Below are 26,639 nucleotides of genomic sequence, written 5' to 3'. Positions count from 1 at the left end.
GGGTTTATTCTCATTTGACTCAGTTAAGCCCTTTTGCTAACTTATTTAGCGGACAAAGCCATCCGTACTATAACAATTTATTGTACCCTTATTAAATTGTGCTCGCATGAAATACGCATGCTTGAATATTGATTACTGCCTACGCATTTATTCACTCTGCTAGTCTCACTACTAACCGCTTATTTGATTCGATTACTCATTAATTTCACATGCTATATATATGTCCACGTTATTCATATGGTTGACTGCTTTCTCGCTCGCTTGATTGTACTCGATTACTTACATTCGCTCAGTCGCTCGCTTGCCTGTTTGCCATTCGACACAACTCTTAATGCTCGTTTAATGCATCTGTAATTTTGGACATCTGTGTGTGTGGTCTCGAAATAAACGTAATCAACGCTTCGTATTCGCCTTCTGAATAATATACCGTTGAGGTTAAATAGGACGGTTATCAAGACGAATTGTATACGAAGTTTAAGGGATATATCGAATACCGACCACCACAGCCTCTGCCAGGAAGTCCTACTGACTGCCCTCTCGTGGCGGAGGTGTTGTTTACGAAAATGAGAGAACGAAAGCCGAATGTCCGGCGCTTTGACCGAATTCCAAACCAATGGTGCACATGTGCTCCAGTATCCTGCAGGAACAAATGGCGTATGAACCAATTGTTGGTCACCGGCTTCCATGGGACTGCATCTTCTTACGATGCTCCACTGCCTTGTGGGTTAGATCTTCAGGTCGAAGGCTCGGGGAGTGGCCCCCTAAGAAAACCACATGCTTCGGTTTGGGCACCTGGGCAGTATCACCGCCCGCACACAAAAAATGACGAACTGTCTATATATATATAATATTATATAACTCTTAAGTAACTAGATTATATGTTTACATTCCTTCCGTCATAAGCTTTCATTTGGCTATCGCAATACGATTTGCCATTCTTAACTTGTTCCCAACATATCGGTCACAGTATCCCACGTTCACAGATACTTTTGGCGTTGTCTTGTATGACATTTCTTTTCTCATTCTGTATTATGATGCGGTCTGGTCTGCTTGTATGTAGACCGAGTATGTCTGAAATATACGATGCACACAGTGGAGTCTGATATTTTTGTTCTAGACTGAACGGTCTGTGCTAGGCGAGAAGTTGCTATACAGAGGACCAATAAGAATTGAGAGTTGACTGAAGGCTGTTCGTGCTGGTTAACGCATCATTGCTTTAGCAAAGGGGCAAGGTTATATAAGTCGGTATTCAAAAAGGCGATTTTATCACGTTATTTGATGGACCATAGGACAACAAGTTGGCGACGGGATGGAAAGTCTACGACCTCGACTTTCACAAAGGAATCGAGGCCATCCAGTAGTTGAACGAGAATCAGTGTAATTATTTGAACACAACGTACAGAGCTGTCGTCGGTGTCCTTGCACGACATTAGTTATTAATTAGTCATTCAGTCTTTTTCTTATTACTGTTCTGACTCATGCAGAAGAAGAAAATCAATATGTCAACTTTAATGGAGCAAATGCAATTATTTCTTCAGCAACAACAGAGTCGATTTTTAGCTTCTCAAGAACAGATGCTTACATCACTTACATCAAAATCTTCAATCCAGTCCAAATGCACCGCAAAAGATGAGATAATAGAACCATTACTTAAATTAGTCCCAAAACTTATTTTTGATTCGGAAAGTGGTCATATATTTGAATTATGGTTCGCTAGCATCGAATATCTTTCTCAGATGAAAGGAACGTAAGATTGGTATCACAAAAACTTGACCCACAAGGACACTAAATATGGAAATTTTATCCTGCCAAGACACCCAAGGGAGTTGAGTTTTGATGAAACCGCTGGTATTTTGAACAAGATATTTTGTGAACAAGCTTTGTTATTTCATATTCGTTATAGATGCCTCCAGTTAAAAAAGGACTCTGGTGAAGATTATCTGACGTACGCAAGCAGGATTAATCTACAAATTGAACGCTTAAATTAAGTACATTATCAAATGACCAATTTAAATGCTTATTGTTTGTTTTTGGACTATAGTCTTCCACAGATGCCGATGTTCGAACTCGATTATTATCCCGTATTGATGACGAAATGGTACTACAAATAATCACTGCATTGCCAACGCTTGCTAAATTTGAAGCATGGCACTGCAATCGTAGGAACTAGATGAAAAACCCCGAAAAATAGCAATATCCATGCTGTTAAATTCGAACAGTGTAGTTCGTCGTATCAATCCGTATTATGTTGTTGATAATTTTAGATACGCCGCAGTGTAGGAGACGATACCATATATTTCACCTATCCACACTGTCAAACGCTTTCTCATAATCAACTAAGTTGATGTACGGTGACGACTTCTATTCATTTGATTGTTCAACTATGATCCGTTGCTTCTACCTTTACATGGTGGTCGGGTTTGCCTATCGTAATAAAGCAATTGAGCTATACTGGCTGGAACAATCGTTCCTCAAGGTCCTACTATACCAGACAGGTCGGTTAAAGAGCGATAGGACTAAAAGCAACAAACCAAAGGTTCGAGGGCGAAGTCGTACTGCTAACTGTACAGAGGTGTGACAGCGGTTAGGTGTTTTCTTCAGACAATTAGAATAATAGGGATGCTGCCTTCCCACAAGTAGGGGTGGATTTAGAAAGGTTCGACCCTAAAAATGCACACCATATCCCAGCAATTACGGAGCTTGCACGGAAATTAATCATAAAAAGATCATCTGTAACCGAGCTCAAGCAGTTGTCTCTTGGACACTGCGGTCACACTCTCAGGTCACTAAATCCACTACTTACCCAAGTTATTTTTCAGGTGCCTCTAGAAGAACCCTTCTACAATGTGGGCAACTGTGAAGTGATGACTGCCCTCATACCTCTAACAGCACTCAATATCACTGTGGAGTCGAGATTCGAGCAATGATTTTTGTCCATTGTTAATTATCACCTGTTAAGATCAACAATCAAAACACTGACTGTGTCAAACCAATGACGTGTTAACCAGTTTGAGCAACCTAGTGCCAATTTTAGTTCTTCACACCTAGCCTTTTTGTTAGGTTCCAAAACATAAATCTCAGCTTCCACTGTATGAATCATATGGTTCGGACATACTTGGTTTATATACAAGTAAACCAGACCACACTATAAAATAAGAAATAATAATTATACGAGAACAAGCCAAAAAGTGGCTGTGATTGTGAGAGACAGTAACTAACATATTGGGAATAACTTAGGAATATTAAATCGTATAATAGTAGTTCATAGGTCACATAAAAGCTTATGATAAAAAGAATATAAACATAATCGAGTTATTTAACAGTCTATAAATAGTCTCCAGGAGTTACCCACAATTTAATCTTTTCCGGTTATAACAACATCTATTCTCAGTTTCCAGCTATAGAGTTATAAATCTGACGAAACTTCTCTCCCTAGCTTCATTTGTAATCAGTGTGATTTTTGTATGTGGAAAGTTGTGCACTACGCTAACATTTTTCCTTTATTGCGCATTAACAGATGTGTTTATCAGTTACACAACAAGTTTAGCCTTACTGTTTTTGTAAGCAGATTTTGTCTTAATTCCCTTAACCTGCATTGTGTAAACAAAAAACAATATATGACCTGTTTCTTTCCACAGAATACTTTTCATTTTTCATTGTTACTATTATTATCGTTATTATTACTAACAATAATATTTCAAAATGTTTACTATTGTCCGTTGAACAGAAAGTTTTTTTTTTGAAAATATGCACAAAAATAGCATCTTTATATTCATGTGAATTAATATTTATGTTTACAACCTGTTGTTTATTTCACATAGATTGGATAAAAATGTTTTAAGTATTTATATCTATTTATGAATATTTGTTGTTTTTTTTCAAATTTATTATATCGATGGTGTGTTACTATTTCATCACAGTTTCCATTCATACATGATGAATATCCAGGCATGCTGAAAAATGCACCGTGAAACGTTTTTAAAATATTGTTAAAATCATTTTAAGCGATCTTATCGCATCAACACGACGTGATGAAATTAAAAAGAATAGCAAATTAAATCGAATTAATGTTAGTTTCAATGGTAATGTAAAATATTGAACATCAAGAGTACTGTTCGAAAAGACAAAATGAAAAGCTATTCTTGAAGAAATACTGCAAATCAAGATTTACAAAAAAGAGTAAACATATCTTCCACAGCACACAATATTTCCAATAAGCTATCGTGATTATCAATCTAATCGCTATCAAGTAGTCTACCCTTGCCAAAGTGGCTCAGACCAACAGTCAATGACTAGTTCCAGTTATATTCTTTTGCTCTCCATATTTTTTTCAACTAGTTCCTATACCACCTAATATCGAAGTAGGCTGTTGTTCGACATCAGTAATACATTCATCACCTCAGTTGATGAAGATCTAATACCTAATCAATTAATCTGCCTGCTATGTTTGAAGGGATTACGAGCTCACCTAAATCTGCAAAAGGAAACGGAGATTCAGCGACACAATGACCAGAGAAGCTATTCTGATGCGTCCCAGCTTCCGCTAACTAGAGAGTGGGGTCCAGGTTCAGAAGAAGGGAAATATATTCCAAAAGCATCAGCAACATCAACAAGCACAACTTAAGCGTATATATACAGCGTAGAAATGTCCATGGAAAACATCATGAAATATCATATTAAAAGGGACTTCAAACCGAATAGGAAGTAGGATATGAAGGTGAAAATAAGAAATTCAAATATCCAAAATAAAATTACAAAAACAAGACATTTATTAAGCGAGTTCTGAGGATCTAGCATCCTCAACACTACTTTCTCTGCCTAATAGTTTGTGTCTAGCCTCAACATCGCTCATTCAGTCGCATTACGAATCATAATCAATGTTTCCAATATTTATACTTTATCGAATTTCACAACTTTGAGTGGTTGAGAACATAAACTTTCATAATCTGTTATCTAAATTTTTCTAATAGGGAGAATAAAAATAAATTTGTTACAATTTGTCTATGTATAAATCTGAAATTGGCGTATGACCGAATCTGAACATAACTCTTACTGGACAAATAATTCTGCTAGTTGTGTATAAATATATGTTTCGAATTGCATTAAAATGTGGTATGCAATTGAAAAGAAAAACTTTGAACGCAGTAAATTCCTACTCTCTGTTTCTACTTAAATGGAGTCTGAAAACACTAGATTGTAATCACATTGTTTAATAACTAACAATAACTATAGGAATTATCATTCTTTTTATGTAGTCATTCACTTGCTCCTAGTTTTACATAGTTTATTTATAGCCTATGTGATTTGTATATCACCTAGACAATCAAAAATACTGTGCCATATACTTTAAACTTAGACTATCATATCGAACGTTGATTAATAAATATGAAAATAAACTTATCACTTTATTAAGATCTCCGATTCGTCTTTGATACTAGATTTGGAATTTATCCAATTTAATTATTATTATCACTATACTGAAATCTCCCTACCGTTGCTTCTACCTTTACATGGTGGTCGGGTTTGCCTATCGTAATAAAGCAATTGAGCTATACTGGCTGGAACAATCGTTCCTCAAGGTCCTACTATACCAGACAGGTCGGTTAAAGAGCGATAGGACTAAAAGCAACAAACCAAAGGTTCGAGGGCGAAGTCGTACTGCTAACTGTACAGAGGTGTGACAGCGGTTAGGTGTTTTCTTCAGACAATTAGAATAATAGGGATGCTGCCTTCCCACAAGTAGGGGTGGATTTAGAAAGGTTCGACCCTAAAAATGCACACCTCACCCGTAGCAGGTGACTATGTAGACTGAAAAGTTTTGTGGCACTGTCTGTCATTGAAAGAAGTACCACAGAAGTGCATAAAATTTGTGAGGGCTCTTTACTCGATCATTAACAGTCTAGTCAGAGCTTATGGCGTGTCATGTATGCATGAACGCCGATTACCACGACTCTCAGAGTCGACCTCAGTGGCGCTCATGCATTCACATGCTACCTCTATAGATCAGTGTTTCCAATATTCCTCCATACATACCTTCCCATCAACTTTTCGAACCACATTCTTAATGTTTATTCTTTCTTATTATGGTTGCTGCTACATTATTTCGGTTTCTCTGACGTACATCTTGTTAATTTCATTTCGTCGACCTAACATGATATGACAACTTAGACCAACTCCTGTTTGAGCCGAGCTCTATGTTGATGTCTATTTTTCTGAGTTCACCCTTATCAAGCAGCTTTCGTTGACATACATTTTTGTCTGTCTCTTTGTTGATTATTTCTAACTGGTTGTTTAAGCATCATATGTGCCAAGCTCTTTGTTCACTATGACTGACACGTATTAACGACGTCGAATTTCGGGCTACTGGTAAGATCTGAAAGTTTCTACAAGTTGTATATATTTCTGTTAGAAACCCTTGAAACTATACCATATATATTGCAGGCCTCAGGGTATTTTACTGATTACATGATCATTCTATGACACCGCTTCATGAACAGAAAATAATTAACATGAGTTTCAATAATAATGTAAAAACTAAAACTCAACTGAAAACTTGTTACGAGACATTACTACAAAATACATCCACATAAGCATACGAGAAGCGATGATTTTAGGTTTGTTTACAGTCAGTCAGTCATACTCAATGTAGGACCTGTCACATATGTGAATCGGTGTAAGTTGTCACACTACACTAGCATAGCGAAATGAAATTATCAAGATAAATCCCAGATTGTTAGAAAGTTTAACAGTACCAGTAATAATAGAAAGGATTAGGTAGACAACAAACGGAAAAGTTGTAGCCTTATTATAATATTGATTCGATAGCATGAAATGCCAAACAAAGCCAACTGCTTTGCATAGAAAATTTTTAAAAGTAGGTACACCAGTAAAACAAATGAATTTCAAGTACAGATTGTGATTAAAATCCACAATAATCTAATTATCTTTGCTTTCCGGTGGGTATAATAGTAGCATCTGACTGAATAGCATTCAAAAACAGATTACCTTTCTCGTAGAGCAAAGAGCCATTTGAGTTTTCTTTTTCAGATCGCAGGAAATAGATCAAGTCTTGTGGTTTAAGTGTGTGCGAGAATTCAGCTTAAATAAGCAAAAACAAAGAGCTTTATGAGATCATAACTGGAACCAAACCACATTTATATAAATGTGGATCAAAACTAAGAGTAAAATTTCAGTGTTTTTATCTCTTCAGATACAAGTACCAAAAATGGGGACTAACTAAAATCATAGCTGCTGCCATTAATCAAAAATCCCTCGACATTTGATCAGCTATATTCACAATGGTTTTAAACTTAAGCCATCGGTGAAGTGTTTAAAAGTAATATCTATCATGAATTTACGTATCAGTAAACATGATAAATGAATTGCTTTTTATATATTTTTTTCTCTCTACTCTCCTAAGAAAGCCATGGATAACTTCGTTCTGTTTAAAGATCTAGTGGAATCCAACATAGATTTGGACTATGTTAACCAACGAAATGAGTTCATTATTCGTGCTGATAAAGATCCGTTGCTACAAGGTTAGTGTCACATGGATCACTGTTTTTGATTGTTCTTTATGACTATTGTAAAGACTGATTTCCTCGATCAAGAAATAGACCGTCTATTGAAAATGCATTTTCCTATCCCTCGCTTATATTTTTGTATTACAGCTCAATATCTTTAGCTGTCACACTCAAAATAAAGCATATCTCAACGTCGGACAAAGTATCTTGCGTATTAATTTTCTTCCAAAATTTTTAATAGTTCGATCCGCCTTGTAGATATTATTATTACTTTTTAAAGGTAATAAATTAAAAATTATTCTCTTTCGTTTCAAAAGCTCTTAATCATAAAAAAGTTGCTTGGTTTTTTGTGCTTACTAATTATTCTATCTGTTATTCTAGTTTACATCTAGCATGACTTGTTTTGGCATTGCAAATCTACTATGCGTAAATCATTGTTTTTTACCATATTATTATAGTTATAATTATGATAATGATAATGATAATAATAATTATTAATAGTATCATTATTATTATTATTTCACATACATAATTAGAAATAAGGAATAAATTAGACAATTTGGAGGAAAGAATTCGGGATGAATTTAGACGTGTAAGTACCAATTTATAGTTATTTCTTGTATTTATTGTTACAATTATTGATATATATATATATATGCATACTTATTATTAAGGTATTTTTTTGTGAATAAATGTCATACAGGACGATATTTTTTAAAACAGTGGATTGTTGTGTATGGCGGGCGGATGTATATATATATATACGTTAAGCTGTCTATCCGTACTCTAGTTCCAACTTTACATTTAATTAGTTCACACTTTGGAGTTTGTGTTTATGATTATCTACTCATTCTTCCTTTTTGAATCTCATTTCCTATGTCTCATTTTTTATAATCACATTGATACTGCTACTTTGGTATTCACATTGATAATTTCACTTTGGTTTGCTAATTTCCTATGGAAATATGAATCGATGCACAATATTCATCAGGTTTTTACTTTGATTAAAACTGATTAACCTATTGACTGTTGCATACATATTCATCGATTATTCTATTCCTAGTTTAATGATTCCCATAGAGTATTCAAAACTGAACCTGAACGAATGGTTAGATTCCTAATTTTCACTGGGGGTTTCATTTCAAGCTTCAGCCTTTTCTCCACTTACCTTTTTTCAAAAATAACAGAACACACTGAACCTTTTTAATCGAAATAATTTTTCGATTGAAGGAGCCAGTTCTGGCTGTTAAGGTTCACATATATGTGTACATATGTTGTTTTTCTTCTGGAAAACACTTCTACATAAAGTAAGTCGTGATAATGTTGCCCAGAATGTCTAAAAAGCCATTGCAATTATACTGTCTAGCTCATAAAGCTCAAAAACGATAAAAGTATTCACTTGAACTGAAAATCTCTATCATTCCAAATCTGTTGGGGTTTCAGCTCAGGATGTTTTCTTAAGTAAATATTGTCTGTGTTCAATATCGTTTTGTGGTTTTATGGTGCATCCCATCTAGATTAGGTTGTTGAATTGAATTATTCACCACAAAAATCTAGTTTTTTGACTGACATAGTTCTATCTCCTCTGCTTCTTTATAAGCAAGCAATTTTGCCTAAATGAAATCCAAAGCCGTAACAAAATCTATCGCATGTAATTCAATTGAGTATTTTGCTTTACATATATAATCTATATTACCTTTTTTAGTTATCTTGAAGACGTATTTTTGTGTTGGGTTAATGAAATCTCTTCATGAATATAAAAGAGGTCGCTCGACTTGTACTACCTGTGCTACATACAAGACGGGTTATCTATCTATCAGAGGACGAGGATATTCCTCAGCAACTCCTTGCACTAGTTTTTTATTTTAAAATATGTCTACTCTAGGTAGAAAACATGTACATAGGTTCGATCTAATTAATCACAGGTGTTTTCAAATCAGTACGGTCTGTTGTTTCAATCAGGTTGTATCGCGAGCCGTCACACAAATAAGGTATAGCTCAAAAGTAATTCAGTATATTTATACTTAGTAACTCAGTCAATCCTTCTTGCCTATAGCGTGTTAATTTTGACCAATATTACTATAGGCAATTGACTTGATGATTATGATCTCACCTATTGATTTTAAGGCTCCTGTTATCAGGTAGAATTGTAGGCCGAATTGTGTACTTAAAACAACTTTTTCAATCATAGTATTTACGATAAAATTTATTTCTTATGACTTGTTTTTATCGAGCTAAAAATCAATAATCTTGGGGGGGATTTCATCCTAATTACTCATGTTTTTCTGAGAAATGTTGACTACAAGATATTTCCTGTCATTTCTTCTAAAATCAAAACTCATTCTATTTCTTTATGTGAGTCTGCAGTAATCAATACAGGGACTACTAGTTTAAGTTATGATACCCATTATCGCTTATTCATTATTCATATAATCAATGTTTGTCCCATTAGAGGATGATAATTTAATGGTATTTTCATGAATAATATATCGGTCGGTCGACTTAACAATCACTATTAAATGAAGTGGTTTAATATTTGACTTATTTTTAATCTGTAAAGTTTTATTTAAAGCTCTTACCGTTATTATTATTACCATCATTATTATTACTATTGTTATTACGGCTATTAATACCACTATCATCATTACTATTATCATTATTAATATTATTATGACCATTATTATCATCATCATTATTATTGTTATTATTATCATTATTATTATTATTGCTATTATTATTACCGCTATTATTACTGCTACTATTATTATTGTTATCATTAGTACTACTACTATTATCATTATTATTACTATTATTATTAATGTCTCCAAATCCCCATACTAATAATAATTAGTTTGTTGCTGTTAAGCTGTCGTAAACATGTTTTTTTCTACTTAATAACATCTAAAATACCGTCCCTACTAGGTTACTTACCTACTTACACCTGTTACTCCTCGTGAAGCAGAATAGGCCGCTCACCAGCATTCTTCATCCAACCCCTGGCCTGAGCAATTCTTTTCATATCAGATTCCATTTCTCAACGTAATGTGTTCTTTGGCCTTCCTCTTTTCTCCGCTTACCTTCAGGATTCCAAGTCAGGGCTTGCCTCGTGATGCAGTTTGGTGATTCGCGTAACATATGTCCTATCCATTTCCATCGTCTTTTCCGAATTTCCTCTTCAGCTGGAAGCTGGTTTGTTCTCTCCCACAGTAGTAGGTTGTTTCTGATGGTATCCGGCCAATGGACATTGAGTATCTTGCGTAGACAACTATTTATAAATATTTGTACCTTCTTGATGATGGTTGTAGTAGTTCTCCAAGTTTCAGCTCCGTACAGTAGAACTGCCTTGACGTTCATGTTGAAGATCCTGACTTTGATATTGATTGACAGTTGTTTTGAGTTTCGTATGTTCTTCAACTATAGGAATGCGACCCTTGCTTTACCAATCCTCGCCTTTACGTCTTCATCTGATCCTCCTTGCTCATCGATGATGCTTCCCAGGTATGTGAAGGATTCTACATCTTCCAGAGTTTCGCCATCAAGAGTGATTGGATTGCTGTTCCCTGTTTTGAATTCGAGGACCTTGGTTTTCCCCTTGTGTCTGTTGAGGCTTACTGATGGAGAGACTGCTGCTACACTGGCTGTCTTTATCTGCATTTGTCCGTGTGCATGGGATAGGAGAGCTAGGTCATCTGCGAAGTCCAAATCGTCTAATTGGTTCTGAGTTGTCCATTGTATGCCGTGTTTTCCCTCAGATGTCGTGGTCTTCATAATCCAGTCGACCACCAGAAGAGAGAGGAACGGAGAGAGTAGACAACCTTGTCTAACTCCGGTCCTTACTTCGAATGCGTCTGTCAGCTGTCCTCCATGCACGACGTTGCACTGAAGTCCGTCGTATGAGTTCCGAATCATGTTGACAATCTTCTCAGGAACTCCTTAATGTCAGAGAAGTTTCCATAATGTTCTCCTATCTACATTGTCAAACACTTCTTTATAACTAATGAATTTGTTGAACAGTGACGAGTTCCACTCAACTGATTGTTCTACGATGATCCGTAGTGTCTCAATTTGGTCTGTGCACGACCGATCTTTACGGAATCCAGCCTGTTGATCTCGAAGTTAGGTGTCTACTGCGTCTTTCATCCGGGTTCTTACTAGGTAGTCGATATTATTTTAAATGACTACGGAAGATTGTTGACTGTATGGGACGATTTTTATTTACCTATGTGTTTCGTTTAAACATCTCACTGTTCTCTGCGAATAAGATCATTCGATTCAATATTTATGCTGTTATCAAATTGGTTACAGGATAAAACTATACGGAATTTAATTGGTTGGTGTGTGTATATGAATTCATGTATTATACTATGTTTGAAGAGATCACGAGTTCAACTATTTTGAGAACGGAACGAAGACTGTGATACAATGACAGGTAAGTTACCGATTCCTTCGCGTCTCAGCCCCGCTAACTCGAGAGAGATGTCCAGATTCGAAAGAGAGATATATATTCAACTAGCAGCCAGAAGCACGAACAATCACAACGAGTCTAGTTGGAAATGCACTCACTTATACATTGGTTTATACACCCATTTTGATTAATAATTAGAATTAGAATAAAATCACATATATGATAAATACTTAGTTATAACAAATATACTGAGTTTAGTTCATGTTAACTTAATACAAGGATATCGTATGTTATATAGAATAAAATGTCATACGGGAAAGCGAAACAAATACTATACTGAGTAATCATCACATTGAATTAAAACAGAATTAATGTTGAACAAAAATCTAGTTGTATTAGGTCTAGGTTGGAAGAAACCCAGGGGAGCCAAACCAACATATTACATCAGTTCATGAAGTCATTGATTATTCGTCTGAGTCATGTTGGTATGATAGATGCAAACTACCTAGTTGGTGTCAGTTTGGTTAATTTAATTAATGGTTGTAGACGAGGGATGACGTAACTCAGAATCAGCTATATCAATGCAGATGTATTTACTCATTTTCTCCCGTCAACTGTCGAGTTATAAAACTATATAATTTTTACTGCTGAAATTCATCCATTCTTAACAAATTACATTGTCTGTAGTTAGCGTTCTCTACTACCATCGATGCTATTTCCATTCCTTCGACTACATTCATATCAATCTTGATAATTTCAGCAGACTAGGATTATTTATGCTGCATGGTAAATTAAACCAATGTACACTATGTATTCCAGGTTCTAACTGATTAGATTTCATCTTTTTTTACAATATTTTGTCTTGATTTTTCTAGAACCACATCGTATACATAAATGTTGTTTTCTAATCGATACCATCTAAAAGAATGTAATTCCTTTACATACAGCTTAGAATTTTCTTAAGTCATGGATAACATCCAAAACATGCTAGAAATCTGTGTTGAGTGAAATACAGCTAATGCAGTCTATTTTCGATCATAAGAAAGCAGAAATTTGCTATTTTCTATTCCGTTAAGTCATTTTAGAGGGGATATTGTGATTAAGATGGAGAAGATTTGTAGCTCAGGTGGATTATTTAGGTGGAGTTTTTTCTATGAGCTCGATGGTTTGGTCGTGGATCTTTCATTGTTCAACAACAACACTTCATGTCTACCCTAAGTTTGTACTGGTGATGTTGTTTGAAAGAACAATGAAGCTCCATGAGCACACCATCCAGCTTAGAGTATATTGTTATTTTCAATCTTCTCATTTCATTCTTTTGCTTGTAATAACTTATTTCAATATATATTATCGATGTTCTCGTTTATTTCTCTTTCCGTATGTTCTAGAAATTAAGACAATAAAAAAATACTAAAGTATTATTATTATTAGTAGTAGTAGTAGTAGTAGTAGTTAGTAGGTTTTTATTTTTCCGAATGGTATCTTGAATCCCTAATACTTCATATTACTGTTACAATCTTTACTACTCTGGGATTCGCACTAATAATCTCAACTAGCTGTGTTAATGTGGTATAGCAGCTTGAACATGTACCAGTTTTTACGTTGCGTTTGACTGACTAAATGACCAAGGTAGAGTTTTTCTTACCCAGTTGTGGCCATTTAATTCTTTCGATTAAGTTCTAATGTACCACTGGTCTAGATGACTTATAATATGTATATTAAACAAGCATGACACTGTTTACTATCTCAGTCGTACGGGTGGTCAGTCGCGGCTGGAATAGCTCAGTAGTCCAGACGTTTAGAACGATGGGCGGAACATAATAAGAGGGACACGCATATGTATAGTTTGGTTATTTAACTATTATACGGCAAAAATACACGCATAGTATTGGTCCATAAATGGATCCCAAAAGTTACCATTCATTATGCTTATCGGGACATAACATTATTGCTGAACCAAATAAAAGATTCAGTGGGTACGGCTTTAAGATCAACAAGCCGGATTCCATTACGACTAATCATATACTGACCCAATCGCGACACTGCAGATCAATGTTAAACAACCAGTCGGATAGAACTCATAACCGCACATCAACTCCCTTGATTATGAGATAGCATTTGACAGTGAATAGGAAAACCTTATAGAATGTCCTTCGACACTATGATGTACCTGAAAAGATCGTCACCATGATACAAATATCTTACGAGTCATGGATGGAGGACAGATCACTGATACCTTGAGTGAGGATCGGTGTTATACAGGGTTCCCTACATTCACTCTCTCTTCCTTCTGGTTGCTGATCGGATTATGAAGACCCCACCACCTCAGGAAAAGCACGGAATACAGTGAGAACCTTGGAGACAACTGAATAATTTGAACTTTGAAGATGACTTAGCCTTTCTGTTCTATACACAATAACAAATGTACACAAAGACTGACAGTATATTAATCGCTTCCGCTGTGGAAACAGCAGTGACATCTATCAGTGATTTAAACCACAGGGTTACAAAGAACCAATGGGTTTCTTCAAGGTCTATTGCACTGATGAATTCTCGTAAACTCATCCCATCAGGCTCTGAACACGATGAAGAGCGACAACAAATCAGATCTAGGTTAACCAAAAGTCTAAGGAACGATCGTGAGCAGTGGTGGGCAACGAAAGCAAAAGAGATGGAAAAGGCGGCGGCTATAGGGAACACAAGACAGCTTTACAGACTAATAAAAGTAACTGGAATTAATAAGTCAAGTGTAAGTCAGACTATTACGGAAAAAGACGACACCCTCATCTGCTCCCAGTCCAGACGTTTAGAACGATAGGCAGAACGTTTCAGAGGACAGTTCAGCTGGCCTTCAGCTACTCTACAACCACCCTCCATTCCCAGACAGTGTGAATAGAACATTGAAGTAGGTCCCCCAACTCTAGCAGAAGTTCAGAAGGCTATAGTTAATCTGAAACGAGGAAAGGCAGCTGCTCCAGATGGATTGGCTCCAGAGGTCTTTAAGGATGGTGGTCCAATTTTAGCGATTAGGTTGACTAATATTTTAGCTAAGATCTGGGAGTTAGACGTTATTCCATCTGACTGGTCACAATCACTTATCGTCCCAATATATAAGAGAGGGTTAAAATCATCTTGTGACAACCATAGAGGGATTAGTTTAACTAATATAGTATCTAAAATACTAGCCTCGATAATTATCAGACGCCTAACTAAGACTCGTGAACTGCAAACACGAGAGAATCAAGCTGGCTTCAGACCTGGTTGGTCGTGGCTGCATCGACCACATATTCACCATTCGTCAGGTTCTAGAACATAGGCATACTTACCAGCGGCCGACAATGGTGGTCTTTCTTGACTTAAAAGCAGCATTTGACTGGGTAGACCGCGAGATTCTGTGGCAGTGTCTGTCATTGAAATGCGTACCTCAGAAGTACATAAACCTTGTGAAGGCTCTTTACTCGAACGCTACCAGTCGAGTGAGAGCTTATGGCGAACTGTCATCTGCCTTTGCAACCTCAAGTGGTGTCCGTCAAGGCTCTCAACTTTCTCCATTTTTGTTTAACTTCATCATAGACCTATTGATGGAAATAACATTCTCGTCTACTGAATTCTCGGGTATTGATCTCCTACCAGGAGGTCCACTTATCGACTTGGAATACTCAGATGATATAGTCCTGTTTGGTGAAGACGCTGATAAAATGGAGAGTGTTTTGGTAGCATTAAGCAACAATGCCAGAATGTTTGGAATGCGCTTCTCTCCCTCTAAATGCAAGCTGCTGCTTCAGGACTGGTCTGCGTCAACACCTGAACTAAGGATAGGGAATGAAGTAGTCGCACGCGTTGACAACTTCAATTATCTTGGACGTCTCATCAGCCTCAATGGGTTGGTGTCTGACGAAATCTCAGCACAGATTCGAAAAGCTCGTTTGGCTTTTGCCAACTTACGTCACCTATGGCGAAGGCGAGATATCTGTCTATCAATAAAAGGACGAGTATACTACACGGCAGTGAGTTCTGTTTTAATTTACGGCAGCGAAACATGGCCATTAAGAGTAGATGACACTCGTAAGCTACTAGTATTTGACCACAGATGCCTTAGAAATATTGCTGGCGTCTGCTGGAATCACCGGGTAAGTAATAGTGAGGTTAGACGCAGGGTATTAGGGAATGATGGTAAATCAGTTGATGAGGTTGTGAATCTTCATCGACTGAGATGGTTGGGCCACGTGTTACGTATGCCCGAACACCGACTACCACGACGTGCAATGCTAACCGGTGTTCGGGATGGTTGGAAGAAAGTTAGGGGCGGCCAAACCAAAACGTGGCATCAGTGCTTGAAGTCACTAACTTGTAGTCTGAGCCATGTTGGTAGATGCAGACTACTTGGTTGGGGTCCGCGTGACTATCGTAACCAATGGTTGGAGACTCTTGGTGACATAGCTAAGAATCGATCACAATGGCGTCGGTGTATACACTCTCTGTCTTCCCTTAAACTAAGAGATTAAAATCGCTTCATATCTTTCTTTCTACGAACTAATTCTTTCTTCCTGTACTATATCCTTATTGCAATCTTTCTTTTATATATTACCACCTCTGAATTAACTACTTTTATGAATCCGGTGTCCATCTTGTTGTGTTAATGGGGTATGGCAACTCGGACCGATGCATATATGTGCCTGGTCCTACGTTGTAGCTGACTGACTGATTTATGCCTGTGAGTTACGTTTCCCTACCCTAATCTGTACCAGGGTATTTTGGTGCAATGACAAAATAACAAAGGAGGTCCTTGGGGCGCGCTGGTTAGGCAGGCCACTCACTGAAGCATGCGTAATTTACTGTAACGATGTAACCACCTCCATTGCCCGACAAATAGTGCTATTTGACAGTTGTACCTGTAATCTTGAGAGAACTGGTGCCTCGTAACGGACTGGACAAGGCGTCATTCAGCATTAAAATCACAAACGTTACCACTGAGTAATTCTGGTTGCGACTGACTTTCTGTAGGACGAAGGTAGATTTACAATCAATTTATCACTAAGCAGTGACCATCAAGATGTATATCAATTCCTTAGTGTTGATCTGATTTTAACGATGAAGTCTAGAGTTCCTGTCAACTACCTTTATTCAACACCATATATCAGCCTAGTGTACGTTACATCGGTCACTACTCAATGATCAGTCAGTTATAAAGAATGTTATGTACTTTCACTCATTTTCACTCGCAAACAGTGCAACAATAATTATAAAAATCAGAAACCTTGAAGAAATCTGAATGTCCGATTGGTTGTTGCAAATATAAGCCATACTTAAACCAAACAGAAACTACTTACAGGAGATATATCCTTGTTTTTTTCCACATTTGCAATTGATTTAATATCTCTATTTCATGATTTTCACCAGTTGTATGTAAATCAGTTACTATTTGTCTCATTATTGTCACCACAAAACCCCTTCTGATAAGTATGTTTAACAATTTCCTTTACAGTGTGCAAAAAAGCTGAACTTGGAACAGAATAAATCTATCAAGTTGGAAAGCAATGAGCTACATGGATATTTTATGCGTGTCACACTCAAGGTAAATCAGTGCATACATATGCGAAGTAGTGTTCGTGCAGTTCGCCTTTCGCCGCACACACACATTTTCACATTGTTTTATTTCCTATGTGAATAGTTAGTTTTCAATTATCATATCTAAACGTTTTGTACCGTTACTCCTCTCGCTTAAATTTAGACAATTGAATTTTGTATCTCGAGACTAGTGCATAGATTTGTGGTTATTCATTGATTATATGCAGTAAATTTTGTATACATTCTCCTATTTTTGATGGACTTTCAACAAGTGTTTAGAGTCATTTCATTATAATCGTTAAGCTTTTCGTTTAAATAAGTTTTTTTTAATATTGAAAGTAATATAAAATGATTTTATCCTTTTTGCCTAATGATGACTGCAACTCTTACTATGGCATAACACAGTTGAATTATGACAGTATTCATCAAATTGTTGAAATGCTTTGTCTTTCGATTTAATTTTCTCCATTATTGAAATGCCCTTATTTAAATAGTGAAATGAATTATAAGTGTAATCTGTCCTCTTCACCATCCTTAACTTATTTAAAATGCGTAAATACTGGTACAACTAGACACTGAAATACATATACGCCACAAAAAAGGGAGGGAGGAGAGTGGGTAAATCAATTGTATGATAATGAATATTGGTCCTGCACTAATAAGGACTAGACAAGCATGACATTGATCACCACCCAGTGATCAATCAATTGTGATTACATTTCAGTCTTACAGGAGGTCAGTCACGGCTCGGATAGCTCAGTGGTAACGTCTCTGACTGTGAAGCACCAGTTCCCTCAAGATTACAGGTACACCTTGCTGACGAGTGCCAAGTAGCACGAAACCCGGGTCCAGGGTTTCCTGTTGACTACCTCCAACCACCATCTAGATCTCAATACATAGTGCCCGCAGTGTCGAGTCACCTAGACTGGTGGCCACATTGCAACATGATCGATAGCATTCGATCTGCACTATTAAGGACTAGACAAGCATGAGATTGATCACCACCCAGTGATTAATCAATTGTGAATGTAAAAAAATCACATCAGGATTGGTACAAATATGATGATCTTTTCTGAACCATGTCTAATAACATTTGAAGCCACTGAGTTGTGTGCACTTTCCCTAGGATGTCAACCAGGAAGTGAGGATGAACCAATATTTGCCTGTCTTATACAGCTATATTTTATACTAAAGCTTGTTAAAATATGTCTTTTCTACTTTATTTTAGCGTCAGGAATTATTATATAATATGAAGGTGAAAAGGATGACACTCATAAGACATCTCAAGTCACCTCAACTGTGATCAATCTATGACAAACGGAAAAGGATCTTCACTAAATCTCTTCAGCTGAAAAACAGATTATTGAAATTCACCATAGGTTTATTGTGTATTCTACATCTATGTGTCGTTTATTACATAAGATTCTGTTGTCGGTACTCTGATTTGAATAACTCATATATAATGCATTTTGTCATCCACTCAACTCCAATTTCCACAATCCGTAAAGAAATATCCTGATATTTACCCTGAAAGAACTATGTGTTTTTTTAAGATTAAAGATTATGTATTGATTCGTGCAGAATGTCATGTTTCATTAATGTTTATCCATTTTCATTTTTGTTCACTCCTTTGTATTTTCTGTTTTCTTTTTCTTTCTCCAACTGTAACAACAAATAATCATGACAATAAAAGGATGAGAAATGTTTAAGAGGATTTGAAACATTTGAAATTTTGGACACACAAAAAGGTGGTGTACGTTTTCGTAATAACCAAATGACTTCATTAAATGAAACTTATGCTGAAGTGAAACAAGAATATAATGGATTACAAGAAGTGGTTGTACATCAAGTTGTTTGTGCCGCAGGTAACTACTTTTTTACGACTACTTGTCATGTGTCTTAAGACTTTCTTAAATATCACCTGTTAAATTCACTATTGGAAACTCCGAATATTTTTCTCTTTATCTAGTCCCTAATATTTCATATATAGCTTAAATTCATAGACTTGGACAGTTACATTTCTGATCCGCACAGTTAGCCTTGAACCCATTTAAGGTAAACCCCTAATGGTTCGCTATCCGTAAGGTTGTCTCTATTTTTTGCCTTGAGTCCAAAACGAAGTCAAAAGTCAGCCTCTCTCACATTATATTTTAAGCACTCCTGAGTTTATTTACAAACATACCTGACCACATCACATCACCCAAAATGTCTGTGAGTGGGGAAAGCCGCACACGATTTATTGGGAATAACTGAAGGTTAATAATTAGTATGGTAATAGTTAACGGGTAAATAGGAGCTAAAGATAAACTCAGTATATGAATATAGTAATCCAGCTATTCGTTAATTATACAATAAGAATATTAGTAATAATTCAGAAATTAGTTCTGGAACTAAACATTTCTTCAATCTTTGTTCCAATACATCGCTATTAGTAATATATATATATATATATATATATATATATTGATTTCAATATCACACCACTCCATTCTGCACTTAACATAATTACACACAGTATTATCATCACGGATTAAAAATTGTAGACTGGACAAAATTTTCGTTACCCTTCTAACTTTTCTACTTCTTTCCAGCATTACATCATTTTTTAGATTATTCTCATACCCAATCTTATCTCGAATAAATAAATCATTTGAGGCCGTTAACTCTGTTAATATATCAGTTTATAGTAATAATAAATATTATTTCCTACACTTTGATTCTACGTTAAGTCATAATAATTCATGAAGTAATTTATTGAATTATTTCTGTTGCTTCATAGCTATTCAGTTTGATTTTATTCTTTCGAAAGTTTTGTCACATATTGATTAGATAATAGTTTCTAGAGCTGTTTTGTTGTCCGAGCTGGTTGATCTAATCGGGAAGTTTTTTTTTCTACACAATGTCATCGATACATGCCGTAAAAACAAATAAGCTGTCCCGATTTATAGCTACGAGTTCTGTCAGTCAGTCGAACTCAACGTAAAATGTGGCATATATTTACATCGATTCTACTTCCCACTCCTCACCAACAGAACGAAATGAAATTCTCAGAGTAGCAGAAGTAGTAAAAGTAATAATGGTAATATCAAAGATTAAACACTCAGTTACAATTTGAGAAAAAATTATAAACCATTGAAATATATAAAGAGGAATTTTTAAAGAGTGAATACGCTGCGCCATTGTGAACTATTTCTAGCTATGCCATTCAAAATCTGTAAACATTGGTTAGTATAATCAAGTGGATTCCAACCAGATAGTGCGTATGTGCCTGAATAGCTCAGTCGAGTAGTAATTGTCTTCACGGACTGACGTCACTCCTTGATTTGACCATACCAGCTTTCTTCCAACCTACTTCTACATCAACCATTATCCGACGTCAAGGCAGTCATTCAAGGGAAAAAATTAAATGAAACCTGTAAATAGAGATCACACAATAATGTGCAGCAACCAATTGAATTCCAGGTAAACAGATTAAGTTGTTTGTCAGTTGTTGAGAAATTCTAATATCTGACTTCTGAATTATGTTGTTCTCTAGAAAGATCATGAGAACTTTATCACTAAACCATCGAATTTTGAAAACAAAACCGTTTTAAAATGAGCACAACGGCATGAAAACAACAGTTGGTCGAGACAAACTATCAAAATAGATATTTCTATTGAAACATGTTTGTACAAAAAACACCGTCTTCTACTTTCGGCATTAAAATTCAACCAGGAAACCAAATAACTACGTTCACAACAGAAAACAAATAACTCTGGACTTGAATACTTGAGATTGTTAAGTTCTGAACCATTTCTTACTTTGAGAGTTTACAATTAAATAGTTCCTTTCTATTTACATAATGTGTATTGGGTTGAGCTGGGCTTTTTTAACCTAATAACTAATTATTATTGAGTTGTATCATATTGAGCACATATTCTAAAGGTTTTATTCTTTTGCAAATTTGTGTTGATTACAATTTTGCCTGAAAAGACAATAAAAATACTATGATTAGATCATCCCTGTTCAATGAACACATCTCCCAAATTACAGAAATTCTTTATCATTGTAATAATTTCATTATTATATTCAAATTATCAGCTTCGCCGTACATATTTCATCTAATGTATGTGTTATTTTCTTTTTTATTAAATGTATATAGCTACTTATTTAGAGCCTATTAATCAATTGAATGCAACCACTGCGTTCTTAGATGTTATTGTTAGCCTTTCTATCGCAGCTATCTCGTCTTCAGGCGTATCATATATTCGTCCGAAAATTCTCTCTAAAGATAATGGTCATATTATTTTAAAAGGAGCACGTCATCCATGTTTGGAAATGCAAGATCGAGTCAGTGTTATTCCAAATGATGTACATCTTGAACGTGGTAAATTGCGTTTCGAATAAGTTTTTGTTTCTACATATTCTGAATTTTTTATTACAGATCAACCATTCTAATAATTAGCCGAACGTTCTTACATTTAAATTCTATTTTTTCCCTTATATATAGTATATGTACATATATTGACCAAATGTGATTTGTTTTCGACCTTTCTTTCAATTCTAGCAAATACTTTCCACCTCATAACGCACACAATTGTTGTTTTCTCCAATTTATTCATTGAAATTTTATAGGTAAACAAATATTCCTAATTATTACTGGTCCGAATATGGGTGGCAAGTCAACTTTTATACATAGTGTAAGTTATAAAAAGAAAAGACCAAATAACCATTTCGTATTTTCCATTCTATGGTAGAATAAAGCTTGTGTGTATATGTGTCCACGAGAGAGAGACTGACGAGAACACATGACATGCTCATCATTATCGTTATCAAAACTTAGGGGAGCTCATAGTATGTGTATATATATGTTTATTTGTAGATAACTTGATAGTCCATCTGGTACAGTGAAGATTGGACTCGTCATGTCATTTGATATTAACTTAATTTTTCTTGTTATGTTTACTTATGTCTGTTGGAGTGTATCATGTCATTTTGCTTTTTTAAACCCTACAGTATTTTTAACTGGGAGTGTAATGGTAATTATATTATGGTTCATTGTGTAAACTTCTCTCGAACACTAATTGTCACAGCTTATAAGAAAGGACAAAAGTCCTCTTGTGACTGTCACAAAGGAATTATTTGACTAATATACCATCTAAAATATTAGCTCCATTAATAATCCGATTACTTACTAGGGCTCGTGAAAAGCACAACTCGACTGGTTTTAGACCTATATGTTGTTGTATAAAACAAACATTTGCTCTTTGTCAGGTTCTAGATCATAGACATAACTACCGACGTCTGGCTATAGTTGTGTTCCTTGGCCGTAATGCAGCGTTACGCTCTGTTGGTTGGCAAGTCGGTTGATGAGGTAGTGAATCTTTATCGACTAAAGTGGTTATGACTTTCAATCTGTGAAATCATTGACAATTGGACAGCCATTTTAATAAGTGTAGACTGCCTATGTTATGGCCTGTGCGACCAATTGTTTGAGACTTTGGATGATATTGCTCAAAATCGATCGCAATGATATAGATGAATTCTTGTCTTTCTTTAGAACCGGTGCCCTTGTTATAACTTGTGCCCTGTGTCCTGTTAATGTATAATGTAATGATACCGCCAATGATTTATCGACCAGACCAACGAGACATAAAACCCGTACGAGTAGTCTAAAGTCCTTATTGGTCCTGCTTCCTGCCTAGCCCTGCCTGTTAAGTCCAGAACACCAATCTCAGCCTCCGCTATATGAATCATGTATTTCAAACATACTCGGTTTATATACAAACGAGACAGACAATATCGTACCATAAAGTAGGAAACAACATTTGTGCAAGATTTAGCTGTGAATGTGGAATAGACTGGGTATAACTCAAGAATAGTAAATCGTATAATAATAGTCTCATCATATACACACAACCGGAGTCCCGTACTAGTGTGAGACGGATATTCAGTGTCTTTTAGTTTTCAATGATTGTTTGACTGTCATCAATCTGCAATGTAAAGTAATACAAACAAAACAATAATAATGGTAATTCTCAATAACCTACCTACTTGCCCCTCGCTGAATGTGAATTAATTTTCAGGTTGCCGTTATTGTTGCTATGGCCCAAATTGGCAGCTTTGTTCCGTGTTCATACGCAGAAATTATGCCAGTCGATGCTATTATGGCACGTGTTGGTGCGGCTGATTATCAATGTCGTGGTGTTTCTACATTTTTAGCAGAAATGCTTGAAACTTCAGCTGTTTTACGAGTTAGTATATTTATTTTTACATATACTATGTATTCACATATCAACGCTTTAAAAATACAATTCATCGATATCCAACCTCTCAGTAGTTCAGTTCAATAATTATAGATGATAGAGAGATAATGTTCAAATCAGGTGGATCCTTCTAGTGTTGTTGAGTTCTTCAAACTAAATAATTTAATTGTGGATTTTCAATTATTTTCCTCGATAACATTATCAGTTAGTTGTTGCAAAAGCGTTAAATCAATTCGCTCTAGCGCCTTTGTTTTTGAGTGTTTATGTTCGCTAACTCTATTTGTTGTTATCTTCGATTTTTAACTGAAGGAATATATTATATCTTGAACACCTCTGACCAAAATCACGTGACAAATTACTATTCAGAACCCTGATTCTAATTTGGTCCGCTTTGCGTCAACTACTTACTCGATAACTTGTCTCTGGCTTGGTCAATTACACATCCGATCAACACTATTAACCTTGAGTCAATAGCTAAGTTCCTATTAGTTCACTATACGCTAGCTCCTCTATATGTCGTGCCCTTCAGATCAAGTCATCGACAAGCCTCCACCATATGTTTCGAACACATGTAGATTATATATAGACATACCACGCTATAAAATGAAAGGTGACAATTATATATGAATAAGCCAATTGTAGCTATGATTAGGGAAGACTATGAGTAATAGATAATAGAAATATTAACAATAAATCATGTGATAATATTCTATGGGTTAATCGGAATTTTATAATAAATGGAATATATAGACATAGTAACCTAGTTACGTAACACTTATGTAATAAGACTACATGTAGTAATAACAGTTTATAAATTTTTTCTATGAGTTACCATTCCTTCAATCCTGGTTCTGATATAACAGAATTATAAAAATAGCAGCCGTTGCGGACACCACTTCATCATCTCACATGTGTTTAATGTACTGTAATAATTCAGTTCTTGCAAATTTCGATTAATGTAAATAAATGACAGTGACTTAGTTAATATATTTGTAATATTCCAATGAGTAGAAAAATTAGATTTTGTGACTCAGTGTAAGCCACTTCTTCAGAGAATAAATAACCAAATCAAAATTAATCCATGTTTAAATAATGCAAAGGAACAACACAAGAATATCATGTGCGAGATCTTGACTCAAACCAAAGAATATATTATGTACAAAAAGAAACCACATAGTAATCCCGTCGATCTGGATAAACTTCAAGTTACATCGGCAATAGCTGTTCACACCATTTTCAACAACAATCAAATCGATTTCAAAAACATCAAAATATTACAAAAAGGTTTTTCCAACTACAAAGAAAAGAGGAAGATCTCACTATACATCCGACTTGGACTATCTATTCCAGCTACCATGTCTGATATTACTCACATTTCACACTATTATCGTACATACAAACTAAGCTCCATCCTCTCGCACCACAAAGGTCACAATTTTTCATCCCTGACCTTGCATACGTACACACACGCACAAATTTACATAAATGTCGCTTTTAAATCACCTTGACTGAAATGACATGATTGGTCGCGTATAATCTTGCGTTGTTCCTTTGTATTATACAAACTTGGATTAAATTGGATTTGGTTATTTATTCCCTGAAGAAGTGGCTTACACTGAGTCACGAAACGTCGGAAAATCTAATTTTTCTATTCGTTAGGATATTGCAATTATATTAATTTTTCATGACAATCTACCCAATGCTCAATTTTTTCGAAATTATCATGTCAAACCTTGGTGATGATACCATCAATGGCAGATTTCGTTTTTCACTAAACTTACATTTTTTTATTGTCTATACATCAATTAATTAATTAGTTGGATTGTCATCGTATTTTTCAATGAGAAGGGATGTTAGTCGGACGGAGGAATTTTAATGTTTTCCGTGTAATTGTCGAATCACAACGAATAAAAATCGCATATTATTATTATTATTACTATTATTATTATAAGCTTACTGCCGACTACGTGCAAACACAACAACAAAGTAAAATTATTTAATATACGATAAGTCATTTTCTTATCACCAACTACTACCCTATCACACTCAATTCTTGTCTGTAACTAACAACCTACACTGAATGTAATTTTTCCTAACTAACACTTATTACTAACATTTTTAATGAAAACTGACATTTAAGACAAAAGAAAGACACTTGTTGAATTAGCTAGCAATGTCAATATATTTTCCAAGTTTTAATAAATAATTCATAGATAAATTAGTAAATGAAATGAGTAGCACGTGGTATACACATGTAATAGCTGACTGAACTGTTTTCATGGACAAATGAGCTGCTTTTCACTGGCTACATACTACATATTATCATTAGCAGGAGAATAATGTGACACAATTCATTTCCTACAAACATTATGGAAAGAAAATAGGGAGATTGTAGAATTTTCATAGATCTACATCACGAACTGACCTTAGCTAGATGGACCTGTAAGCACCTTCGGTCTCGTGCAGAAACGCCTAACTCCCTAGACCACTGGGTCGGCATCCGATAGTGTTAATAGCTAACTTCAGTCAGTTGGAGATATTGAACAGCCCTCATCTATTGTCTCCCGTCGACAACTGTCTTGCACCCGACATGGTCAGTTGGAGATCCTGGGTTCGACTCCTCGATGCGGGACCGTGAATTCGCACTACTGAGGAGTCTCATACCACGTCCAAATGTCATTTCTCTGCCGTGGTGGTATAAATGAAATCAGTTCGTGATATAAAACTGAAGATAGTTGTGACATTTGTTAGAAATTCTTTCATTTGATAAGTTTTATGAAAAATACCATGTTCAGTTTCTTTGGATAAAATTGTTTCTTTCTTCTCAAACTGTGTATTTGTATCACGTGAGGCTGTTACATGGTACTGTGATTTGAGTGTTAGTCCTTAACAAACAG

At 35.6% G+C, this 26,639-nt stretch overlaps 1 protein-coding gene across 4 annotated transcripts in view; it reads left to right on the top strand.

Moving 5' to 3' along the window:
• The window catches only part of MSH2_1 (MutS-like protein), a 59,339-nt gene that overhangs the window by 28,574 nt on the left and 4,126 nt on the right, over positions 1-26,639 (top strand). For 2 of the 4 annotated variants that reach the window (XM_051210418.1, XM_051210421.1), the window contains 7 exons: positions 7,421-7,538; positions 8,060-8,115; positions 17,414-17,503; positions 19,190-19,361; positions 21,639-21,863; positions 22,112-22,176; positions 23,563-23,730. In XM_051210418.1, coding sequence (XP_051070409.1) covers positions 7,421-7,538; positions 8,060-8,115; positions 17,414-17,503; positions 19,190-19,361; positions 21,639-21,863; positions 22,112-22,176; positions 23,563-23,730 — 894 coding nt within the window. Of the gene's footprint in view, positions 1-737; positions 7,539-8,059; positions 8,116-11,828; positions 11,953-17,413; positions 17,504-19,189; positions 19,830-21,638; positions 21,864-22,111; positions 22,177-23,562; positions 23,731-26,639 lie in introns of those variants that run through there. The other 2 variants (XM_051210420.1, XM_051210419.1) reach the window with 2 other exon arrangements.

The sequence above is a fragment of the Schistosoma haematobium genome, chromosome ZW (assembly GCF_000699445.3).
Source record: "Schistosoma haematobium chromosome ZW, whole genome shotgun sequence".
Taxonomy (NCBI): domain Eukaryota; kingdom Metazoa; phylum Platyhelminthes; class Trematoda; order Strigeidida; family Schistosomatidae; genus Schistosoma; species Schistosoma haematobium.
Note: the sequence above shows the minus strand (reverse complement) of the source record. Positions and strands in the feature narration are given on the sequence as shown.